General features: G+C 36.7%; 1 protein-coding gene across 1 annotated transcript in view; it reads left to right on the top strand.

Annotated features, from left to right (window-relative positions):
* LOC142350395 (uncharacterized) overlaps nucleotides 1-20,827 on the top strand; it is a 63,850-nt gene that overhangs the window by 24,464 nt on the left and 18,559 nt on the right. Inside the window, exon 5 of the mRNA XM_075402242.1 lies at nucleotides 20,671-20,820. Within this exon, the coding sequence (XP_075258357.1) occupies nucleotides 20,671-20,820 (150 nt within the window). The remainder of the gene's footprint in view (nucleotides 1-20,670; nucleotides 20,821-20,827) is intronic.

Genomic DNA, 20,827 nt, shown 5'->3' with positions numbered 1-20,827 from the left:
GGAGGTTGTTCTTATGTGCCAACACTATAGTGATTGGTTTCAGCTCAAGCACAGGCTTCTGATGTAACGCTCTATACTCTTTAAGTAAATTAGGATCTTTCTTTTTCGTCTAGACACAATGTCTAGCTATATGCACGGTAAGTAGAGTACTACGCTTGAGCTCATCATAAATGACTGAAGTTCCCTCTCTGGGGAAAAACACTCTAGCTTCTATACGCTCCTGATACTTTTCAAGCAATGCAATAAGCTGCTAAGTTGTTAAAAGCTTTTTGTTGTTGCTTCGATGACGTGAAGGCGAAATGTTCACTACATCATGCTTTATAACTAGCCTACTTTTATCAGAAAAGAAGTTACTCAATTGAAATTGCTCGGTTTTTCGGACTTTGAAAGCGTTAGGATTAAACCTCAGACTCGGCACTGCATAAATTTTTATTTTTGTATTGATCTTGTACCGCTTGAGGCAAAATTTTTATGGCGTGATGTAGTGAGCTGGCAGCTACTATAAAAACTATATAAAGTTTTTACAACATAATTGATGTGGGCTTTGCTCAGACTCCAAACCTTGATGTTAAATGCACAATTTTAAGACTTTCCAAGAATGAGCGCTTATTGAGGCAAAAAATCAGTTATCTGCTTTCTTTTGAAATATTTGAAAAACCTGACCAATTTGAAGTTTTTTTCCTCAAATTGACAATTTAATGCAATTGTTACATCCGCAATCAATACTTCTTCTATAAAGTGGTAGGGACACATAATTTTTTTTTTCAAAATTGGTCAAATTTTTGTTTTCGCTACGCTTTTATGTCAAGAAGAGCAAAAAACACCGCAATTTGTTTATTTCTAGATTTTGACCGACAATTGTCGAAATCGATGTTTTTTTTTCAAAAAAAGTTCCAGGGGTGGGTTCAGGTGACCGAAGAAAATTATCTGAAAAACGGAAAACTAGTCAAATTTAGGGGAGTTAACTAGATTTGCCGTCTAGATATCAAATTTACTGCAAAACTCTAGCGTAATTGAATCAGTCTTACAAGTTTTTTGTCTGCCACTATGGTCCCTCGGTTGATCTGCAGTTTTTGTCTTCCTCTTCCGGTTTTCTGATGGAGGAAATCAAGGGAAATCTTTCCCTTGTCGATGGTATAATTTCCAAGCTGTATCTCCTGATTTGCCACTTTGCTCCCACCAAAGAAGGACGGGAGCAATCTGTACACTTCTTTCAACACACACATAATGGCTACAGTTAAGCCGTCTTCCCTTTTGCCGTTTTCATGAACGTCGCCGCTAATTGCAGACTGTTTTGGTTGCAGATGGCTGCTAAGGACACTTTGCTTGGAAGATTGAGAGGAGGAGGAGATGGAAGTAACTGATGTAGTTCGATTGATAACTGTAGAATCCTGAATTATATAATCGACAATATCCCTCGATGGTCCTGTGATGTGAACTGTACATTCTCTGTTATTTTACACAGTGATGTTCATTTGCTCATCCAGCTGGTAGCTGAAGATAATTGAAATGAAATTGAAAGGTTAATTTAATAGAAGTTAAATATTTCGCGGCACCAAAAACACTCTTTCGACGATGTTAATTCATCTTAATCTCGTTAAAGACATCTGGCGAGGCACTATTGTATGTAAAACGTATCAAGGCAAAAAAAGCACATCGTAAGGGATCGACGAATCTATCTCTATTTGTCAGCAGGATTTTTGTGTGAGCTGATTTTCGGATCAGTTCGGTCACCGATACTTTTTTGAAACATAAAATTTTTTAGCCTTAAAAAAGGGCAATCGATTATTAGTAGGCTTAACGAAAATTATGTTAAACAAACATTTTCTGAGCTTTCTACGTATAAAAGAACGAATTTAAGGCTTACACGGTTAAGAAAATAAGTAATAAAACTTTCTCGTTGCTTTGTTTAAAAAGCGTTGCTCATTTACGCGGTAACAGCATGGTCTGTTGAGCATTTCGACAATGAAGCTTTTTCGTGTTAACACTGCTATCAATTGTTGCTGTTTCAAATCGTGAAAAGTCTTTTAACATGACCAAAAGCAGATATTTACTAATTTTTTAAACAGATTTTTTCAGTGAGCAATTGATGCAAATTTGTTTCAACCCTGAGACAGTTTTATATGCGTTGAATTTGTTTTGCATCAAGAGTTACTGTTTGTTGGTAGCTGCCATTCAATTTTGTGCTGCTCTTCTCGTGTAAGCCCTCTTGTGCTGGATGAAAATTCCGGTATTTTCTGAATTATTCGTTCCTCATTTGCCAGGCAATGTTCATTGGATGGCCTTGGGGTCGAGTGTTGTATTATCGCTATGTCACCTGAATTCCAATTTGTCCTTTCTCCAAACTTTGCGTTTTTGTTTTAATTTTTCCACATTTTTACTCCAAATCATCAAACTTAGCAACACCGGCGTCACATTCTGTACTTTTACGGATCTTTTTTACGTCACCTCAAACGTTTAGCAATAAATTGTGTTCAAAAATAGGCGCAAGTGAAAAGAAAACCGTTTTATTTTACTGAGGATTAATTTTTTTAATTGTAATAAATAAGGCATTTGCTGTGATGTTTGTTTTGACTAAACTCAATGTTCATGAATTATCTAATTTACTCCCTAAAAAGCGCATCTGTTTTGCCATTTTTTTTCATCAAACATATTGCGTGTGTTATACAAGAAATATATAAATTAAAGTGTTATAGAAGTATTTTCTAGTCTTTTTTATTTAACCCTATTTTTGCTGCTATATTTTTTCACATCATTGTTCACTAATGAAAATTGTTAACGTCCCGCGTTACTGAAAACTTGTCCGTTCACCAGTTATACTGCCTTTACAGATCTGAATAAAATTATTATTATAATTACGCTGGTCAATTTCAGTTGGTCAGTTCCGCTGAGATTTTTTAACTTCGGAAGCACTAGTTTCTTAAACTCAAATTAATAGTATATTCCTTCTTGCAAGTAACTTGGACAAAATAGATGTGATTGCGCTCCGCAAAAAACTACACAAAATTCTCGCGCACGACATTGCGCAGTAAGCAACCCATAAACGAACCACTTTATGATAGACACCTTCTGGGACAAGCCAATGCCAGAACCCTCACTTCGTTGCGAGAACTGGAGAACACCGTTTAACCTTGAAGGAAAGCATCATTATAGATACATAATTGGGCCCAAAAATTGAAAGTGTACAACTGCAACTAGAGACCTTTTATGAAGAAACAATAGCCAGTTTTTCGTCTTTCTGTCAGCGTATGACCAAGTTTGCAACTTTATGTGCAAAAATGCATCGACTCTCGCTAACAGAAAGGCAATTTCTCTACTCTTCTTTGCAATGGTGTAGAAGAACGACGAATATTTAACCGCAAAGACCTCAAAATATAGTGGACATTTTAACGACACAGCAAAACTGAAGTCCTATAAAGGAAGCTCCCAACAGACAATTTTGGAGGAAGCTTTCAAAGTAATGGTAACAATAAATGTTTGGAGCAAGCCTAGTGCTGATTTAATTGTGGTACCGGTTGGACTCAAATAGTTGATTGGGAGAGTTCTCTATGAAATACAGCTTCTTTGTATCACGCAGTCTTCATCATCTCACTCAGTCAGTATTACCATAAACACTAGTAGTAGTCAGTGCTCAAAAGGCAAGAAACTCTCAAAAAAAGATGAATAGGCAAAACTAATGCCATCGTATAACCGATGTGGGACTTCTATGTGGAGACGAACTATGGACTCTCGTGGACACAAAAACATATTTTGCACTCTACTTTAGCATGGGGCAGAAATATAACGAATCTTTAACTGCAAGAAGTCTCATAATATAGTGGACAATGTAACGACACAGGAATTTTGGAGTCTTATGAAGGAAGATCTCATCGGAAAAACTTGGAAGAAGCTTTAATAAGTAATGGTAACAACTGATGGTTGGAGCAAGCCTGATACTGATTTCATCGTAGTACCAGATGGACTCGTTGGGGGAGCGCTGATTGGGGAGCTGTGTTTGAAAGAACGGGTCTTTGTATCCAGCAGTCTCCTTGTCACTCAGCAGGTAATACTCTAAACCATATTAGTGGCCAGTGCTCTATTGAATCCGCTTTGCGAATTCTTTTCTCAATCTTGTAACTCGTTTTGTCTGTTCAAAGACACTTCTAGATCGGTCAAAGTTTCATAGGTGATTTCAAACAATACATTAACGGGAAGAAAAATCCCGATCAACTCACAAGAAAAACTTTACACAGAAATACGAAAATTGATCGATGAAAAACATATTGAAAAGCTGACAAGTTGCTCAGATAAATTTTTTAATACCCCATTGTAGCAAATGTAAGAAGAGATCATGCAATAAAATTATTACTTGACTCAAAAATTACTAATAAAGCCACTCAGAAAAAATTATCAAATGCCGAATATCAGAATAGTCAGAGCGAATAAGAAACGCAAGAAACGCGCAGAAAAAGTTAAGTTCGCAGAACAAATAGCGTATAGCCAATCAACAGACAATATTTTAGGAAGCTTTTAAACGTAATGGTAACATTAAATGCTTGAAGCGAGCCTAGTGCTGATTTCATTGTGGTAACGGTTGGATTCAAACAGTTGATTTGGAGAGTTCTCTATGAAATACAGCTTCTTTGTATTACGCATTCTTCATATCACTCAGCCAGTAGTACTATAAACACTAGTAGTAGTCAGTGCTCAAAAGGCAAGAAACTCTCAGAAAAAGATGAATAGGCAAAACTAATGTCATCGTATAACCGATGTGGGATTTCTATCTGGGAACCAACCATGAGCTCTCATGGACACAAAGGCATATTCTGTACTCTACTTGAGCATTCGGTAGAAGTGCTACGAATTTTTAACTGCAAGAAGGCTCATAAAATAATGGACAGTTTAACAACACAGAAATTTTGGGGTCTTATGAAGGAAGTTCTGATCAGTAAAAATTGGAAGTAGATTTCTTAAGTAATGGTAAATACTTATGATTGGAGGAAGCCTGGTGCTGATTTCATTGTAGAACCGTATTGACTGACGCAGTTAATTGGGAGAGTTCTCTATGAACGGCTTCGTCTTTGTATCACGTAATCTCTTTCTCAGTCAGCAAGTAACGCTATAAGCAAAACTAGTAGACCGTGCCCGAAAAAAAATTAGCGTTTCCGACTCTTTTAAGAAACTTGTAGCTTGTTTTGCTGAATCTCAAGCCTGATGCTGATTTCATCATACCAGATGGTTTCACAGTTGATTTGGAGTTCATTTCCTTTCTGAAATTCGTAATTCGTATTTGCTATTCAGAGACACATATAGCAGGATCAAAGTTTTTTAGGAGGTTTTAATCATAACATAAGATGGGAAGAGGAACTCCGATCAACTCCGATCAACATGGTAAAATGTTGTTCGGATTAATTTTTTAATTTTTAAATCGCCGGTAGTAGTCACTGTAGAAATAGATCATCCAACAAAATTGTGACTCGACTCAAAAACTCTTTTTACAGCCATCCTGAAAAAATATCAAATGCTGAATATCGGCACAATCAAAACGAGAAAGGATTGCGTAAAACGCGCGGCAAAAGACGAATTGGCAAACAAAATGTCAGCGTATAAACGATGCGGCAATTCTATGTGGAGACAAACCAGAGACTCCCGCGTGAACAGAGAAAAATGGTTTTTTTTCTGTTCTACATGAGCATTGGGGTAGAAGGAAAGCGAATCTTTAACTGCAAAATGCTCATAAAATAGTGGGCAATTTAGCAAAACAAGAATTTCGGAGTCAAGTGGAGGAAGTTTTCACCAGACCACGGAACATGATTTTCGACAGGCACGTTTTCTTGCTAACCAAACGACTAAAGGGAAAAACGGCAGATCAATCCTTTGGAAAGCTGCGTGAGCTGGCCAAAAATTGTGATTTAGAGAACAACGAACAAGAACGTTTTGGGGATTTGTTTATCACAAATCTATTTGACTCACGAGTCCAAAAGGAGCTGCCTAAAAAACTACAAAACAATGCAAAGCCCTCGAACTGGCTATTAATATGGAGTTCGGAATGCGAAATCAGCATTTAATTCAAGCACACAACGGTACGCTAGCTCCGACCAGCGGGAATCCTATCAATTCTGACACATGTTTTTGCTAAACGGAATTGAATCTCAAGAATCTTAGACCTAAATCGGTTTCCCGCATACCGGCGTCCTATTGTCAGAATTTGCGGATTTGTGCGGTTCGCAAGACACAACTAAAAACTTGTCGCAGGTGAAAAGCTGTTTATAAATTTTGCTTTTGCAAATTACTTTGCTAAAGTCTGTAGTAGACCTAAACACTTTTAAAAAGTCTTCTCAAAAACAAATCGCTAATTATGAGTTAATGCTGATGGTCAGGATAATGCACCAGAAAACTGTCAATTTTGTTGAACCAGTAGTCGTTAATCCTAAAAAATCTGATACTGACAATAGCACCTCAGATGGGAATATGGTGGAATTTTTCAGAGGAAATTATGACAACCAGAGTCGCGATTTATGGCGTTGACACCCGGCAATTTTGCTATCAGGCTCCTTTTCGATTCTGGAGAAGCAATCAGCTTTTTAAACTCGTTGCTTGCAACAAAAATGTCAGTCTTTTTGAGCCAAGCACACTGGCTCACGAAATCCAAACAACCACAACTGCAAACATTTTCGGACGAGCCCATCGAAATCATGAGACAAATGGGAGCTTCTGTAAATAGTAATGTTTGGAGCAAGCCTAATGGTGACTACATTTTTGTGCCAGATGGCCTGAGACAATTGATTGGGGACATTTTTATGAAAGACTGCGTATTTGTATCACACAATCTCCTTCTCACTCAGCTGGTATTACTATAAGCAATACTTGTAGCCATTGCCCAAAGAAATCAGCTTTTCGAACTCTTTTTTGAAGCCCTTAGCTCATATTCGCTAGGCAAAGACACATGTACTTTGATGGAATTTTTCTAGGAACTTTCAACTAAAACATCAAATGGAAAGATGGTTCCCGATCAACGAGTTACAAATTTTTATCGAAGAAAAACAAATTGAAAAATTGTTAATTTGCCCCGATCTTGTTTATAATTTTGCCACTTTTAAAATAGATAAAATCAGAATCATTAAAATTAACACTTGATTCCAAATTTTTAATCAAAGACAGCCATAATAACATCAAGAGCCGAATATCGATACGCTAGTCGATTCAGTATTTCAGCATAGCAGTTATCCCGCTTTGCATGATACAACCTAATTCTCCACTATTGACCTGAAGTACGCGTACAATCAATTACATTCTGACACAATGACATTTTTAAAAATTGTAGTTTCATTATAGTCATTGGAAAGTTACAGGTTCCTATCGATTAAAAACTGGTTTGTATGGGTTCAAAGACATGCCAGTTGAAATTCAAAAAGCAATAGATTATACTTTAATTGGACTAAGTAGCACGAGTTGTTTTCTTGGGGACATCTTAAATGTAAATCTGTTACCTCTAAGTTATCCATGCTTGCAGCAAAGATAGGTTGCCCTGGCTGATCTAAATATGCGTCCATTATCACACATATAGTTTCAAGCGCCTTGCTTCATAATTTGTTCTTTGATAGTCTCATTTCTTCTTATTTTTGACTCTGGTTGTTTCTTATGGTGAAAAAAAATTTGAGAAAATTATTGCCTCAAAAGTACCATCTTTGCATTAGACAATTAGAGTATTCAGTAATATTAGTTGACACATAAAAAAGTGAAACAAAACATTTACTCTGTCGACCATTCAGAGTTGATTCAACATAAACTTTGTGTAGTCAATTTAACGTACTAAATAAATAGAGTAATTAGAACCTTAACAAATTGTTACAACAAGCAGTTGGCTCTCAAGTTTACTAGAAAATATCTCTTCTTCAGTTTTAATATTTATAGTATGTGTTAACGAAGTCAAGTTGGCAAGACGTTAAAGGCTGTCTTTTCACTTGCCTTACAATCGGATTTGTATTATATGGCCGATTATCTGTGACGACGGCATATATTTAAAGTTGCCGAAATAGTCAAGAAATAGTCAAAGTAGTCAAGAAAAAAAAATATTAAGGTATATGAAAAGCTTAACAGCTTATTACAGGCGATTTAACTCAAAGAAGAATTGTTCCGAAATTCAATTTTTCTGAAGCGTTTTAGGAAAGAGCGCTCCAAAGCTGCAAGAAAAGTTTTGTAGGTTCTTGGAAAGACTGCAGAGAAATTTTTCTATCCTGCCATTTGTCGTTTTTTGAAACTATGAGCACTTTTGGAGTGTTTTGACTGTCAATGAATCAGATTGATGGTCTGCAAGACTTTTGAGATAGATTTTGGATACCACCAACTTTTCAGTTTTTTATATTTCATTTGTTAATTTTGGCCAAAATTTTCCATGTTTATTGCACTTTTAGGCGCGTAATATGGGTCAAATTTTGTCCTAAAGGAGCTCCCTTAAAACTATGGAGCCTTGCAAAGCCCTCGAACTAGCCATTAGTATGGAGTTCGGAATGCAAAATCAACAAAAAAGTCAGGCACACAATAGTACGCTAGCTATTCACGACCAGCGTGAATCTTATCAATTCTAACACACACTTTTGCCAAATGGAAAGGGAATCTTAAAAAAAATTAAATCCAAATCAGTCTCCCGCACACCGGCGTCCCACTCTCAGAATTGCCGCTTTCTGTGGTTTGCAAGGTACAACGAAAAACTTGTTGCAGGTGGAAAACAGTCTTATAATTGTGGTTTTGCAAATTGGTTTGCTAAAGTCTGCAGAAAACTTGAACACTTTTAAAAATCTTCTCAAAAACAAGCTGCAAAATTTCATTGAATGCTGATGATCAGGATAAAACACCCGAAAGCTGTCAATTTCGTTGAATCAGAAGTGAATAGACCTAAAGTATATGATACTGAAAATAGCACCTCAGATGACAACAAGTTGGAATTTGTTGAACAAAATTATGACAAAACGAAGTCCCGGTATATGGCGTTGACACTCGGCAATATTGCAGTCACGCTCCTCGTCGATTCTGGAGATGCATGCAGAATTTTACACTCGTTGCTTGCAACAGAAGTGTCACAGTTTTTTAACCAAGCACACTGGTTTTTAAAATCCAAACAACCACAACTGTTAATAATTTTGAACGGGCCCATCGAAATCACCAGACAAATCTGAGCTTCAGTAACAAGTAAGGGTTGAAACAAGTCTAATGGCGACCACACTATGGTGTCAGATGGCCTGAAACAGTTGATAGGGAGAAATTTCTATGGAAGACTGCGTCTCTGTATCAAGCAATCTCCTTATACTCAGCCGGTAATACTATAAACAATACTAGTAGCTAGTGCCCAACAAAAATCAGCTTTTCGAACTCTTTTCTCAAATCTTTGTTCAAAGACACTTGTAGCTCAATAGCTTCGTTGTTCAAAGACACTTGTAGCTCAATAGAATTTTTCCGGATTTTTTTTAACTAAAACATTGAAAGGAAAGTCGGATCCCGATCAACGAGTTACAAAAATTAATCATAGAAAAACATTGAAAAGCTGACAATTTGCTGACAAAAAAATACTTTTGGGAAAATTTCTGCCTCAAAGTTACCATCTTGGTATTAGACAATTAGAGGATTCAGTGATATTAATGGACATTTTAAGAACAAAAAGTGATACACAACGTTTGCTCCGTCAACCAATTAGAATTGAGTGAACATGAAATTTTTTATTGTAGTCAATATAACGTACCAAATAAATAGAGTATTTAGAACAATTTGTTACAACGAGCAGTTAGCTCTCAAATTTTAATACAAAAAATCTCTTCGTCAATTTTTATCTTTATCGTATGGGTTAACAAAATGAAGTTTGCAAGATGTCAAAGAGTGAGGTAAGGCTGTCTCTTCACTTGCCTTACAATCAGATTTGTTTTTTCTTGCCGCTGTATCAAGATTGTTTGCAGGACGTAGCTAAACCTAAACCAGTAGTGTCAGATGGCCTGAAACAGTTGATAGGGAAAAATTTCTATAGAAGACTGCGTCTTTGTATCAAGCAATCTCCTCATACTCAGCCGATAATACTATAAAATATACTAGTAGCTAGTGCCCAACAAAAATCAATTTTTCGAGATATTTTCTGAAATCTTTAGCCCGTTTTCGTTGTTCAAAGACACTTGTAGCTCGATGAAATTTTTCACCTAAAACATCGAAAGGAAAGTCGGATCCAGATCAACGAGTTACAAAAATTAATCCAAGAAAAACATTGAAAAGCTGACAACTTGCTTGGATCAAGTTTTTATTTCTCCAAAAGAATTTTGCTTTTAAAAGAGATGAATTCATAACATTATTGCTCAATTCCAAAGGCTTTAACAAAGACAGTCACGATAACAAATATCAAGAGCCGAATATTGATACGCTGGTCGATTCAATATTTGAACTTAGCAGTTATTTCGCGTTGCAAGATACAACTCATTTCTCCACTATTGACTCGAAGTACGTGTACATTCAATAAAAATTACATTTTGACACAATGTCATTTCTAAACAATTAATTAAAATTATCTAGTGGCAACATGACAGGTAGCTATCGATTAAAAACTGGGTTTTATGGGCTCAAAGACATGCCGGCTGAATTTCAAAAAGCAAAAGATTATACTCTAATTGGACTAAGTAACACGAGTTTTTATCTTGAGGACATCTTAATTGTTAGTAAATGATCCTAAGAAGAGCCTCTATGTTAGCCCATGTGTCTGTCACCTCAAAGCCATACATGATTGCAGCAATCATAGGATGCCCTAGCTGGTCTTAATATCGGCTATTATTACGCATGTGGTTTAAAGCCCCTTGATTCATAATTTGTTCTCTGATAGCCTCATCTCGTTTTATATTTCAAACAATATTTTAGTTGCTTTTTATGGTAAAAAATAGTTTTGAGAAAATTTTCGCCTCAAAGTTACCATCTTGGTGTTAGATAATTAGAGGATTCAGTGATATTAATCGACATTTTAAGAACGAAAAGTGACACACAACGTTTGCTCCGTCAACCAATCAGAATTGAGTGAACATGAAACTTTTTATTGTAGTCAATATAACGTACCAAATAAATAGAGTATTTAAAACAATTTGTTACAACGAGCAGTTAGCTCTCAAATTTACTGTACAATGTCTCTTCGCCAATTTTATCTTCATCGTATCGGAAGTGAAGTTCGCAGGGTGCCAAAAATTGAGGTAAGGCTGTCTTTTCACTTGCCTTACAATCAGATTTGTTTTTCTGGCCACTCTATCAAGATTGTTTGCACGACGTAGCTAAACCAGTACGATTATCAGCGACGACTGCAGTAATTCGAAGGTGACGAGGTAGTAAAGACGTAATCAAAGTAGTTAAGAGTTTTGAAAAAAAATTGAAAGTACTTGAACAGAATTTTACAGGCAATTTAACCCACAGGAAGATTGTTTCAAAAATCAATTCTTCTGAAGCGTTTTATGAAAGACTGCTCCAAAGCTGCCACAATAGTTTGGTGGACTCTAGGAAAGTCTGCAGAGAAAATTTTTTTTCTGCCTTTTTTTGAAGTTGTGATTGCTTTTGGAGTGCTTTGACGGTCAATGAATCGGATTGATTGTTTGCTGTTAGAATTTGGAGAAAGATTTTGTATACCGCCATTTTATCAGTCTTCCGTGTTCACGAATCAATCTTCCGTGGTTTTGACATTAATTATAAATGTTTTTAGGTTGTTGTTGATTAGATGCGGCAATTTTTTTGGTAATTGTTAATTCGTGGTACGGATCAATAGTGTTGGACAACAACACTTTGGATTTCAAGGTTTAGCACATAATCATTGCGAACATTCCGGTCAATCGTTTCCTGTTCCTTTCCCAACCGTTGTTTTTTGGCCTGTTACTATATATATCCTTAAAGATGTGCAGTTGATATGCCACGCGTGTGCCCTGTCTTCAAAAAGACGTGCTCTCTAATTTGATTTTCCTGTTCTTTGCGTAATTATAAGATTTCAGAGCGCTTGTGTAGTAATTTATCAGTTTTGCTATCCGGTTCTAATTGTTGGATTTTTCACGGACCCTTTGCCCACCGTTAAGTTTAAGTTCAGCTTAGCAGTGACGTCTTTTTTCTCGCATGAAGCTCAGGGCATTTCTCCACAAAGTATCTTTTAGCTTTACGGGATCTTATCTTTTGTAGTCAAATGCTGCGCTGATACTGTTTTCCATTTTAGTCATTTTATTGTCTAATCTCTTCTTTTTTTATGATCCAGGACTTGTTTGTTATAGTCATTTTTTTATAGATTTGCAGGATCTTTTCCGTTTGTGCCCCCCCAGCTTAGTGGGTGCATATTATTTGCAACCCCCAGACGCACGTGCAATATATTTACATAACGATTTACTATGTAATGATACGTGCTCTTTCACTGGGGGGAGCATAACGTACTGGGGGGGGGGCACAAACGGAAAAGATCCGATACGCAGAACCAGTTTGGTCCAAAACTCGAGAAACAGGCGGTGAACATGGGATTCAGATGAGATCCCTCAGAAGCTGCAGATTGACAGTCGTCGCGAAAATGTTTGTCCGTCAATTAGTCGAGGGCCACTTTGAGCTTCTTTTAAAATTGCTTTCTCATTGCTCCCATCGAAGTAATTGTAATGAATCCCATTGCTCCCATCGAACTCATTGTAATGAATTGCTGCTTGAGTTTCAACTAATGTATCAAGTGTTCGTTTAGAGAAGGCCTATCCAACCACTCTGCTTCAGTCCAAGTGCCAAATGCTCACGATTGGATTTACTAAGCTGTAATTTATCAGGGCATATACGTTTTCCAAAACCACCATTACTTTTTCAACTGTTATATTTGGAGACAGAGAATCCTGTTCTGTAGTAACGTAACAACTAACTTTTATAAAATTGATTCCGAGTGATCTTAATTTCATTCACAATCTACGATACAATCAATCCTACAATACTTATTTTTGCCTTTTGCGCATTCTTTAAAATTTGCTGATGTTTTAAATGCTGCTTTGGGGTTTTGCTCGTCTGCAAAAATTTGTGAAGTGATATTGGATGCTGATTTTTGTGGACTTTTTTTTTGCAGACAGACTTTTGTTGCAGTGCACACTTTGCGATGAAATCACGAGCAATTTTGACGGCAATTATGAGATTCCAACTGAGATTCCAAACACTTCGGTTCCAACTTCGGAAAGTTGGAGCGTTAGCAGATTAATTAAAAGACGATATCTATAAAGTTTTCATTTGTTATGAATTTCGGCCACTATTTTTTATATTAATTGCAAATTTAAACGCGTATTATCTGTCAAAGTTTGTCAAAGGAGCTCCCTAAGAACTATGGAACCTTGCAAAGCCCTCGAACAAGCCATTAATACCGAGATTGGAGTGCACAAAAGTACGCTAGCTCCAACCAGCGTGAATCCTATCAATTCTAACAAACACTTTCGCCAAGCGGAATAGAATCTCAAAAAATTTAAGTCTAAATCAGGTTCCTGCACACCGGCGTCCCACCGTCAGAATTGCGGATTTGTGTAGGTTGCAAGACACGACGAAAAACTTTTCGCGGTTGGAAAACAGTGTTTTAATGGTCGTTTTGCAAATTTGTTTTTCTAAAGTCTGCGGAAAACCTAAACACTTTTTGAAAATCTTCTCAAAAACAAACTGCAAAAATCTGTGAAATCCGATGATCAGGATAATACACCCGAAAACTGTCAATTTTTTTGAATCAGAAGTTATTAGACGAGTTTTTATTTTGAGGACATCTTAGTTGTTAGTAAATGATCCTAAGAAGAGCCTCTATGTTAGCCCATGTGTCTGTCACCTCAAAGCCATACATGATTGCAGCAATCATAAGATGCCATGGCTGGTCTAAATATGCGGGTATTATTACGCATGTGGTTTAAAGCCCCTTGATTCATAATTTGTTCTCTGATAGTCTCATCTCTTTTCATTTTTCAAATAATATATTAGTTGCTTTTTATGGTAAAAAAATAGTTTTGGAAAAATTTTTGCCTCAAAGTTACCATCTTGTTGTTAGACAAATAGAGGATTCAGTGATATTAATCGACAATTTAAGAACGAAAAGTGAAACACAACGTTTGCTCCGTCAACCAATCAGAATTGAGTGAACATGAAATTTTTTATTGTAGTCAATATAACGTACCAAATAAATAGAGTATTTAGAACAATTTGTTACAACGAGCAGGTAGCTCTCAAATTTACTATACAATATCTCTTGGTCAATTTTTATCTGTATCTTAATCGTATGGGTTAACCAACCGAAGCTTGAAGGATGCCAAAAAGCGATGTAAGGCTGTCTTTTCACTTGCCTTACAATCAGATTTGTTTTTTCTGGACGTTGTATCAAGATTGTTTGCACGACGTAGTTAAACCAGTACGATTATCAGCAACGACTGCAGTAATTCGAAGTTGACGAAGTAGGCAAGAAGTAATCGAAACAGTGAAGGATTTTAAAAAATAAATGAAAGTGTTTGCACAGATTTTTACAGGCAATTTAACCCACAGGAAGATTGTTTCAAAAATCAATTCTTCTGAAGCGTTTTAAGAAAGACTGCTCCAAAGCTGCAACAATAGGTTGGTGGATTCTAGGAAAAGACTGCAGAGAAAGATTTCTTTTATGCCATTTTTTGAAGTTGTGATTGCTTTTGGAGTGCTTTGACGGTCAATGAATCGGATTGATTGTTTGCTGTTAGAATTTGGAGAAAGGTTTTGTATACCAACAATTTATCAGTCTTCCGTGTTCACGAATCCTGGTTTTGACATTTCTTATTAAGGTTTTTAGGTTGTTGTTGATTAGATGCGGCAATTTTTTCTTTGGTAATTATTAATTCGTGGTACGGATCAATAGTGTTGGACAACAACACTTTGGATTTCAGGGTTTAGCACATAATCATTGCGAACATTGCGGTTAATTGTTTCCTGTTTGTTTCCCAACTGTTATTTTTTGGCCTGTTACTATATTTTTCCTTAAAGGTGTGCAGTTGATATGCCACGCGTGTGCCCTGTCGTCAAAAAGACGTGCTCTCTAATGTGATATTCCTGTTCTTGCGTAATTATAATATTTCAGAGCTCTTGTGTAGTAAATACCAGGTTTGCTGTCCAGGTTCTATTCGTTAGATTTTTCACGGATCTCTATGCCCACTGTTAAGTTTACGTTCATCAAATGCTGTGCTAATAATGTTATTCATTTGTTCATTTTAATGTCTAATCTCTTCTTTTTTTATGATCCAGGACAGTTTTGTTCTGGTCAATTTTTAAAGGTTTGCAAAATCAGATTGGTCCAAAACTCGAGAAACAGGCAGTGAACATGGGACTTGGATGAGATCCTTCAGAAGCTGCAGGTTGACAGTCGTCGCGAAAATGTTTGTCCGTCAATTAGTCGAGGGCCACTTTGAGCTTCTTTTAAAATTGCTTTCTCATTGCTCCCATCGAATTAATTGTAATAAATCCCATTGCTCCCATCGAACTCATTGTAATTGCTGCCTGAGTTTCAACTAATGTATCAAGTGGTCGTTTAGAGAAGATTTGTAGATCACATTGCTAGGCTTATCCAACCACTCTGCTTCAGTCCAAGTGCCAACTGCTCACGAATGCGTTTGCTCAGCTGTAATTTATCAGTGCATATACGTTTTCCAAAACCACCATTACCTTTTCAACTGTTACATTTAGAGACAGAGAATCCTGTTCTGTAGTAACGTAAAAACTAACTTTTAAAAAATTGAGTCCGAGTGGTCTTAATTTCATTCACAATCTACGATACAATCAATCCTGCAATACTTATTTTTGCCTTTTGCGCATTCTTTAAAATTTGCTGATGTTTTAAATGCTGTCCAAAATCAATACGCTGGTCGATTCAATGTTTCTTTATATCAGTTATCCCGTGTTGCAAGATACAACCTATTTCTCCACTATTGACTTGAAGTTCGCGTACAATCAATAAAAATTACGTTCTGATACAATTTCCTTTCTAAACACTTTAATTTCATTATATTTATTGGCAAGATGACAGGAACCTACCGATTTTATTGGCTCAAAGACATGCCGGCCGATTTTCAAAAAGCAAGAGATTCATACTCTAATTGGACTAATTAACAAGAGTTGTTTTCTTTGGGACAGACATTTTAATTGTTAGTAAATGATCGGAAGCAGAGCATCTAAAAGATTTATTGAACTGCCCCAAACGTTTATATCCTAATAATCGCCCCTTTTAATCTGGTGAAATGTCATTTCCCCAAAACTGAAATTGACGAGCTGGGATATTACTTTTTACGAAACCTTGTTTCGCCCCACATAAACAAAACGTGCGCGCTCTTAACTCTAGAGCCGCCAAAAACACATGAAGGGCTCCGGTCTTTTCTAGATTCCGTACACTAAAATTTAGTAATTTTATACCTAATTTTGGTCAATTCTGTTGTCCAATTTGCCCTTTCTTAAGAAAAACCAAACAACTTATGTAGCTGATGAACACTCATGATGAACACTCTCCTGAGATTTAAAAGTTTGCAGCTCAAACGAAACAGGAAATTGTCGTTTAACCCGACCCTCGAAGCGAGCTTCAAATGTGATGCATCACGTTCTGGACTAGGCTCCGCACTGTAGCAACTTACTGTAGATGATTGGAAATTGATAGCTTTCGCCTCTTATTCTTAAATAGTGGCGTGGTACGTTTTAGCTTAAATGAGTTAGAATTCCTGGGTGTCGTTAGGTATATAGAATACCTTAAGTATTATTTGTACGAGCAAGCATTTAAAGTACTTACAGATTGCCCATCTTTACTTTTCATTTTATAGGAGATGGTTCAGACAAATTTAATAATACCCGCCTAACGCGCTGGAACGTATGTCTTATACCCTTTTAGTCTTTAAGAGAGCATTCACCAGGCGCTATGATGGGTTGGGTTGATTACATTTCTCATCATTCTTTTCAACGAGCTGAAAAAGTTTCTGCATGCAATGAAGAATCTAAAGTTGAAAAGTCAGAACTGAACTCTAATACATTCAGGTCCCTCAATCAAAATTCAGCCATTCCTGCACCCCATTTGCACTCAATCTTGTTGGCGGAGGCACCCATACAGCAAATGTTACCTACAGTTAGCACAGAATCATCTTCAGTTAATACTAACCCTTTACAACGCCTACAACTTCATAACCTTTTTGTGAAAATTAGAAAGGACAAAAACTGGATAGAAGGTTTTCACCCACACTGATCAGCCGCATGTATAGCCCATATGTCGTTCACCTCTAAGTCATCCTTGATTGCAGCAAACATAAGGGCTGTATTTTCACTTGCCTTAAAATCAGATTTGTATAATCTGGCCATTGTATCAAGATCGTTTGCACGACGTAGTTCAACCAGTACGATTATTAACGATGACGGCATCAATTCGAAGTTGTCGAAGTGGTCAAGAAGTAGTCGAAGTAGTCAAGAATTTCAAAAAAAATGAAAATTTTTGAACATCTTAACAGCTTTTTACATGCAATTTAACCCAAAGCAAGATTGTTTCGAAAATCAATTCTTCTGAAGCGTTTTAGGAAAGACTGCTCCAAAGCTGCAAGAATAGTATGGTGTATTCTAGAAGAGGCTGCAGGGAAATTCTTCTATTCTGTCATTTTTCTTTTCGAAGTTATGAGCACTTTTGGAGTGCTCTGACGATCAATGAATCGGATTGATGGTTTGCTGTTAAACTATGGAGAGAGAGTCTGGATACCACCCACCAATTTTTCAGTCTTCAGTGTTCACGAATCCTGGTTTTGACATCAATTATTGGAGTTATTAGGTCGTTGTTGATTAGGTGCAGCAATTTTGTTCATTGGAATTGTTAATTCGTGGTACGGACCATTAGTTTTGGACAACAGCACTTTGCATTTCAAGGTTCAGCATATAATCAATGCGAACATTGCGGTTTAGTGTTTTCTGGTCGTTTCCCAGCTGTTATTTTTTGGCCTGTTACTATATCTTTCCACAGAGTTACAGAGGTGTGCATTTGATATGCCACTAGTGTGCCCTGTCGCTAGAAAGACGTGCTGTCTAATGTGATATTCCTGTTCTTGCGTAATTATAAGATTTCAGAGCTCTTGTGTAGTAATTTATCAGTTTTGCTATCCGGGTTCTAATTGTTGGATTTTTCACGGACCCCTTTGCCCACCGTTAAGTTTAAGTTCAGCATAGCAGTGACGCCTTTTTTCTCGCATGAAGCTCAGAGCATTTCTCCACAAAGTATCTCTTAGCTTTACGGGATCTTATCTTTTGTAGTCAAGTGCTGCGCTAATACTGTTTTCCATTTTGTTTGGTTTATTTTCTAATCTCTTCTTTTGTTTTTTCTTCATGATCCAGAAATGGTTTGTTTGTAGATTTGCAAACCAAGATTGGTTTAAAACTCGAGAAACAAGCAGTAATCATGGGATTTGGATGAGATTCTTCAGGAGCTGCAGATTGACAGTCATCGTGAAAATGCTTGTCCGTCAATTAGTCGAGGGCCACCAGAAACTTCTTTTAAAATTGCTTTCTGATTACTCCCATCTTTGTAATGAATTGATGCTTGAGTTTAATGTATCAATTGGTTGATTGGAGAAAATTTGTAGATCACTTTGCTAGGCTTCTCCAACCACTGTGCTTCAGTCCAATTGTTCACGATTGCGTTTGCTAATTGTAATTTATCAGTGAATATACGTTTCCCGAAACCACCTTTATTTTTTCAACTGTAATATTTAGAGGCTCCCTTTCTGTACTGACGTAACAACTAGTTTTTATAACTTTGATTCTGTATGGTCTTAATTTCATTCACAATCTGCAATACAATCAATCCTGCAATACAAATATTTGCCTTATGCCCATTTTATAAAACTTGCTGACGTTTAAAACGCTGCTTTGGGGTTTTGTTCATCCACAAAAATTTGTGAAGTGATTTTGGATGTTGACTTTTTCGAACTTCTTTTTTTTGCAGACAGACTTTTGTTGCAGGGCACACTTTGCGATAAAATCACTAGCAATTTTGACGGCAAATATGAGATTCCAAACTTGTCGGTTCCAGTTTGGGAAATTTGGAGCCTTAACATATTGAATATAAGACGATATATATAAAGTTTTTGATTTGTTGTTAATTTCGGCCAAAGTTTTTCCATATTTATTGCAAATTTAAACGCGTATTGCGAGTCTAGTTTTTCGCAACAACAGTTTGCATTTCAATGGCGAGGAAAAAAGTTTCAGAATTTTCCGCTTGTTCCTATTTTTTTCTACTGAAGTGTTCTACGGAAGTTTCTCTACTTCAGTACGTAATGTCCAAGGTGATATAGGTTGGTCTTGCGTAGCAGTTTCCTTGATCTTCCAGAGTTCATCTTAGTAAGATTATCAGTTTGGGTATCGGGGTTCTTTCTAGTGTATTTTCGTCAGTCCTCTGTGCCTATGGTTAGCTATATCGCTGAGGCTTTATTATTGCACGGAATTCAGGGCTACTCATCTCAAGGAATTCCTTGGTCTACCGTATCTTTGGCCGCTATTGAGCCCCCTTTTTTTAATTTAAGCCTTCACGGAGTCTTCTCTTACGTTTCGATGCGACCCTAGATCCAATAATCGTTTCTTAGTAGTAATGGCAGAGTTGAAGGTTCGGCAGGAAGTTGTGGTTTGTGAGGAGGTTAAAGTACTGTTTTGTTAACTTGAATGATTTTCAAAACACGACAATGAATTGTATATACTCTTTGACAAGAATGGCTAACTTGAAGTGGATTTTTTCTCCATTTCTCATCGCAAAGGTCGGCCCAGAAAGTTTCGATTCTAATCGAAGTTTTCGGAGGGTCATAGTGCTCTGACTCTCATGTCTTACTTTCAGAAAAATATTTGCAGTGTCATGATACATACCAATCTAATTCTTAAGTGTTTTGGGGGAGCGAATCTCTGTAAATCTACTATAAAACTAGTCGTGAGGCTCAAAAATCTCATTTCTATCAAAAACTAGACAGACTGAAGATTGAATTGAGTGACTGAATCTTAGTGACAAATTTCAATAAATCGAATTTTTTGATGAATAAAGAATAAACGAACTTGAAATATCATTTTGCTATGAGTGTGAATCAACATAACTGAATAGAGTGACTTGCTAATATTCACATTGATTACGGAAGGTAGTACTGTATCATGAACCTGATAGTCTTCGCTCGTTGCTTCCAGCTGCTATGCCCCTATTATAACACTGGCGTAATCTTAATGTCAAGTCCAACATAAAATGCTTTTTAATTGTAATATCTATCCAAGGATTTCAGTTAAGAGCCTGGGCCGAGGTTTCGGTAGCATTTCAGGTTAAGCGCTTTTTTGAAATGCACTGAACGCACTTCAGTATAAAAAAATGCACTGATTGCTCTGAAGTCCTGTGAATGAGATAAAATTTGAAGCGTATTTCTAAAAAAAAGCTTTTAAACAAAATATTAGGTTGTAAGAATTCACGCTGATCAAAAGAAACTTTCAGTGCTTTTTCGGTGAATTTTTCTCAATGCAATCACGTGTTGGTTGCAAGGTTAAGAGTGCCTTAAGCTTTTTCGATTCGAAAAAGTAAGCAGAAAGTTAACGAAAATTGTTGAGCTCAAAATTTTGAACCAGTAACATTTTCCCTAAATAATTTTCAGAAAATTTATCGGCTTTGGGAATGATGCCGCCTGCTTCGGAAAGTAAGAACTATACTTGTTTCAGAATGACATCGGCCAATATGACTATGATATGATAGACTACTGGCCTAACGAGGCCTCTGATTACCTCGAGATACCATTTGATGACGGCGGATTTCATGTCGACACTGCAGAGGACGTACACCACAAGCTGCACGAGAATCTTCCAAGCTTTGTAATTC

Source organism: Convolutriloba macropyga, chromosome 12, assembly GCF_964194025.1.
Source record: "Convolutriloba macropyga chromosome 12, txConMacr16.3, whole genome shotgun sequence".
NCBI lineage: Eukaryota > Metazoa > Xenacoelomorpha > Acoela > Convolutidae > Convolutriloba > Convolutriloba macropyga.
This window is presented reverse-complemented; position numbering and strand designations above follow the sequence as displayed.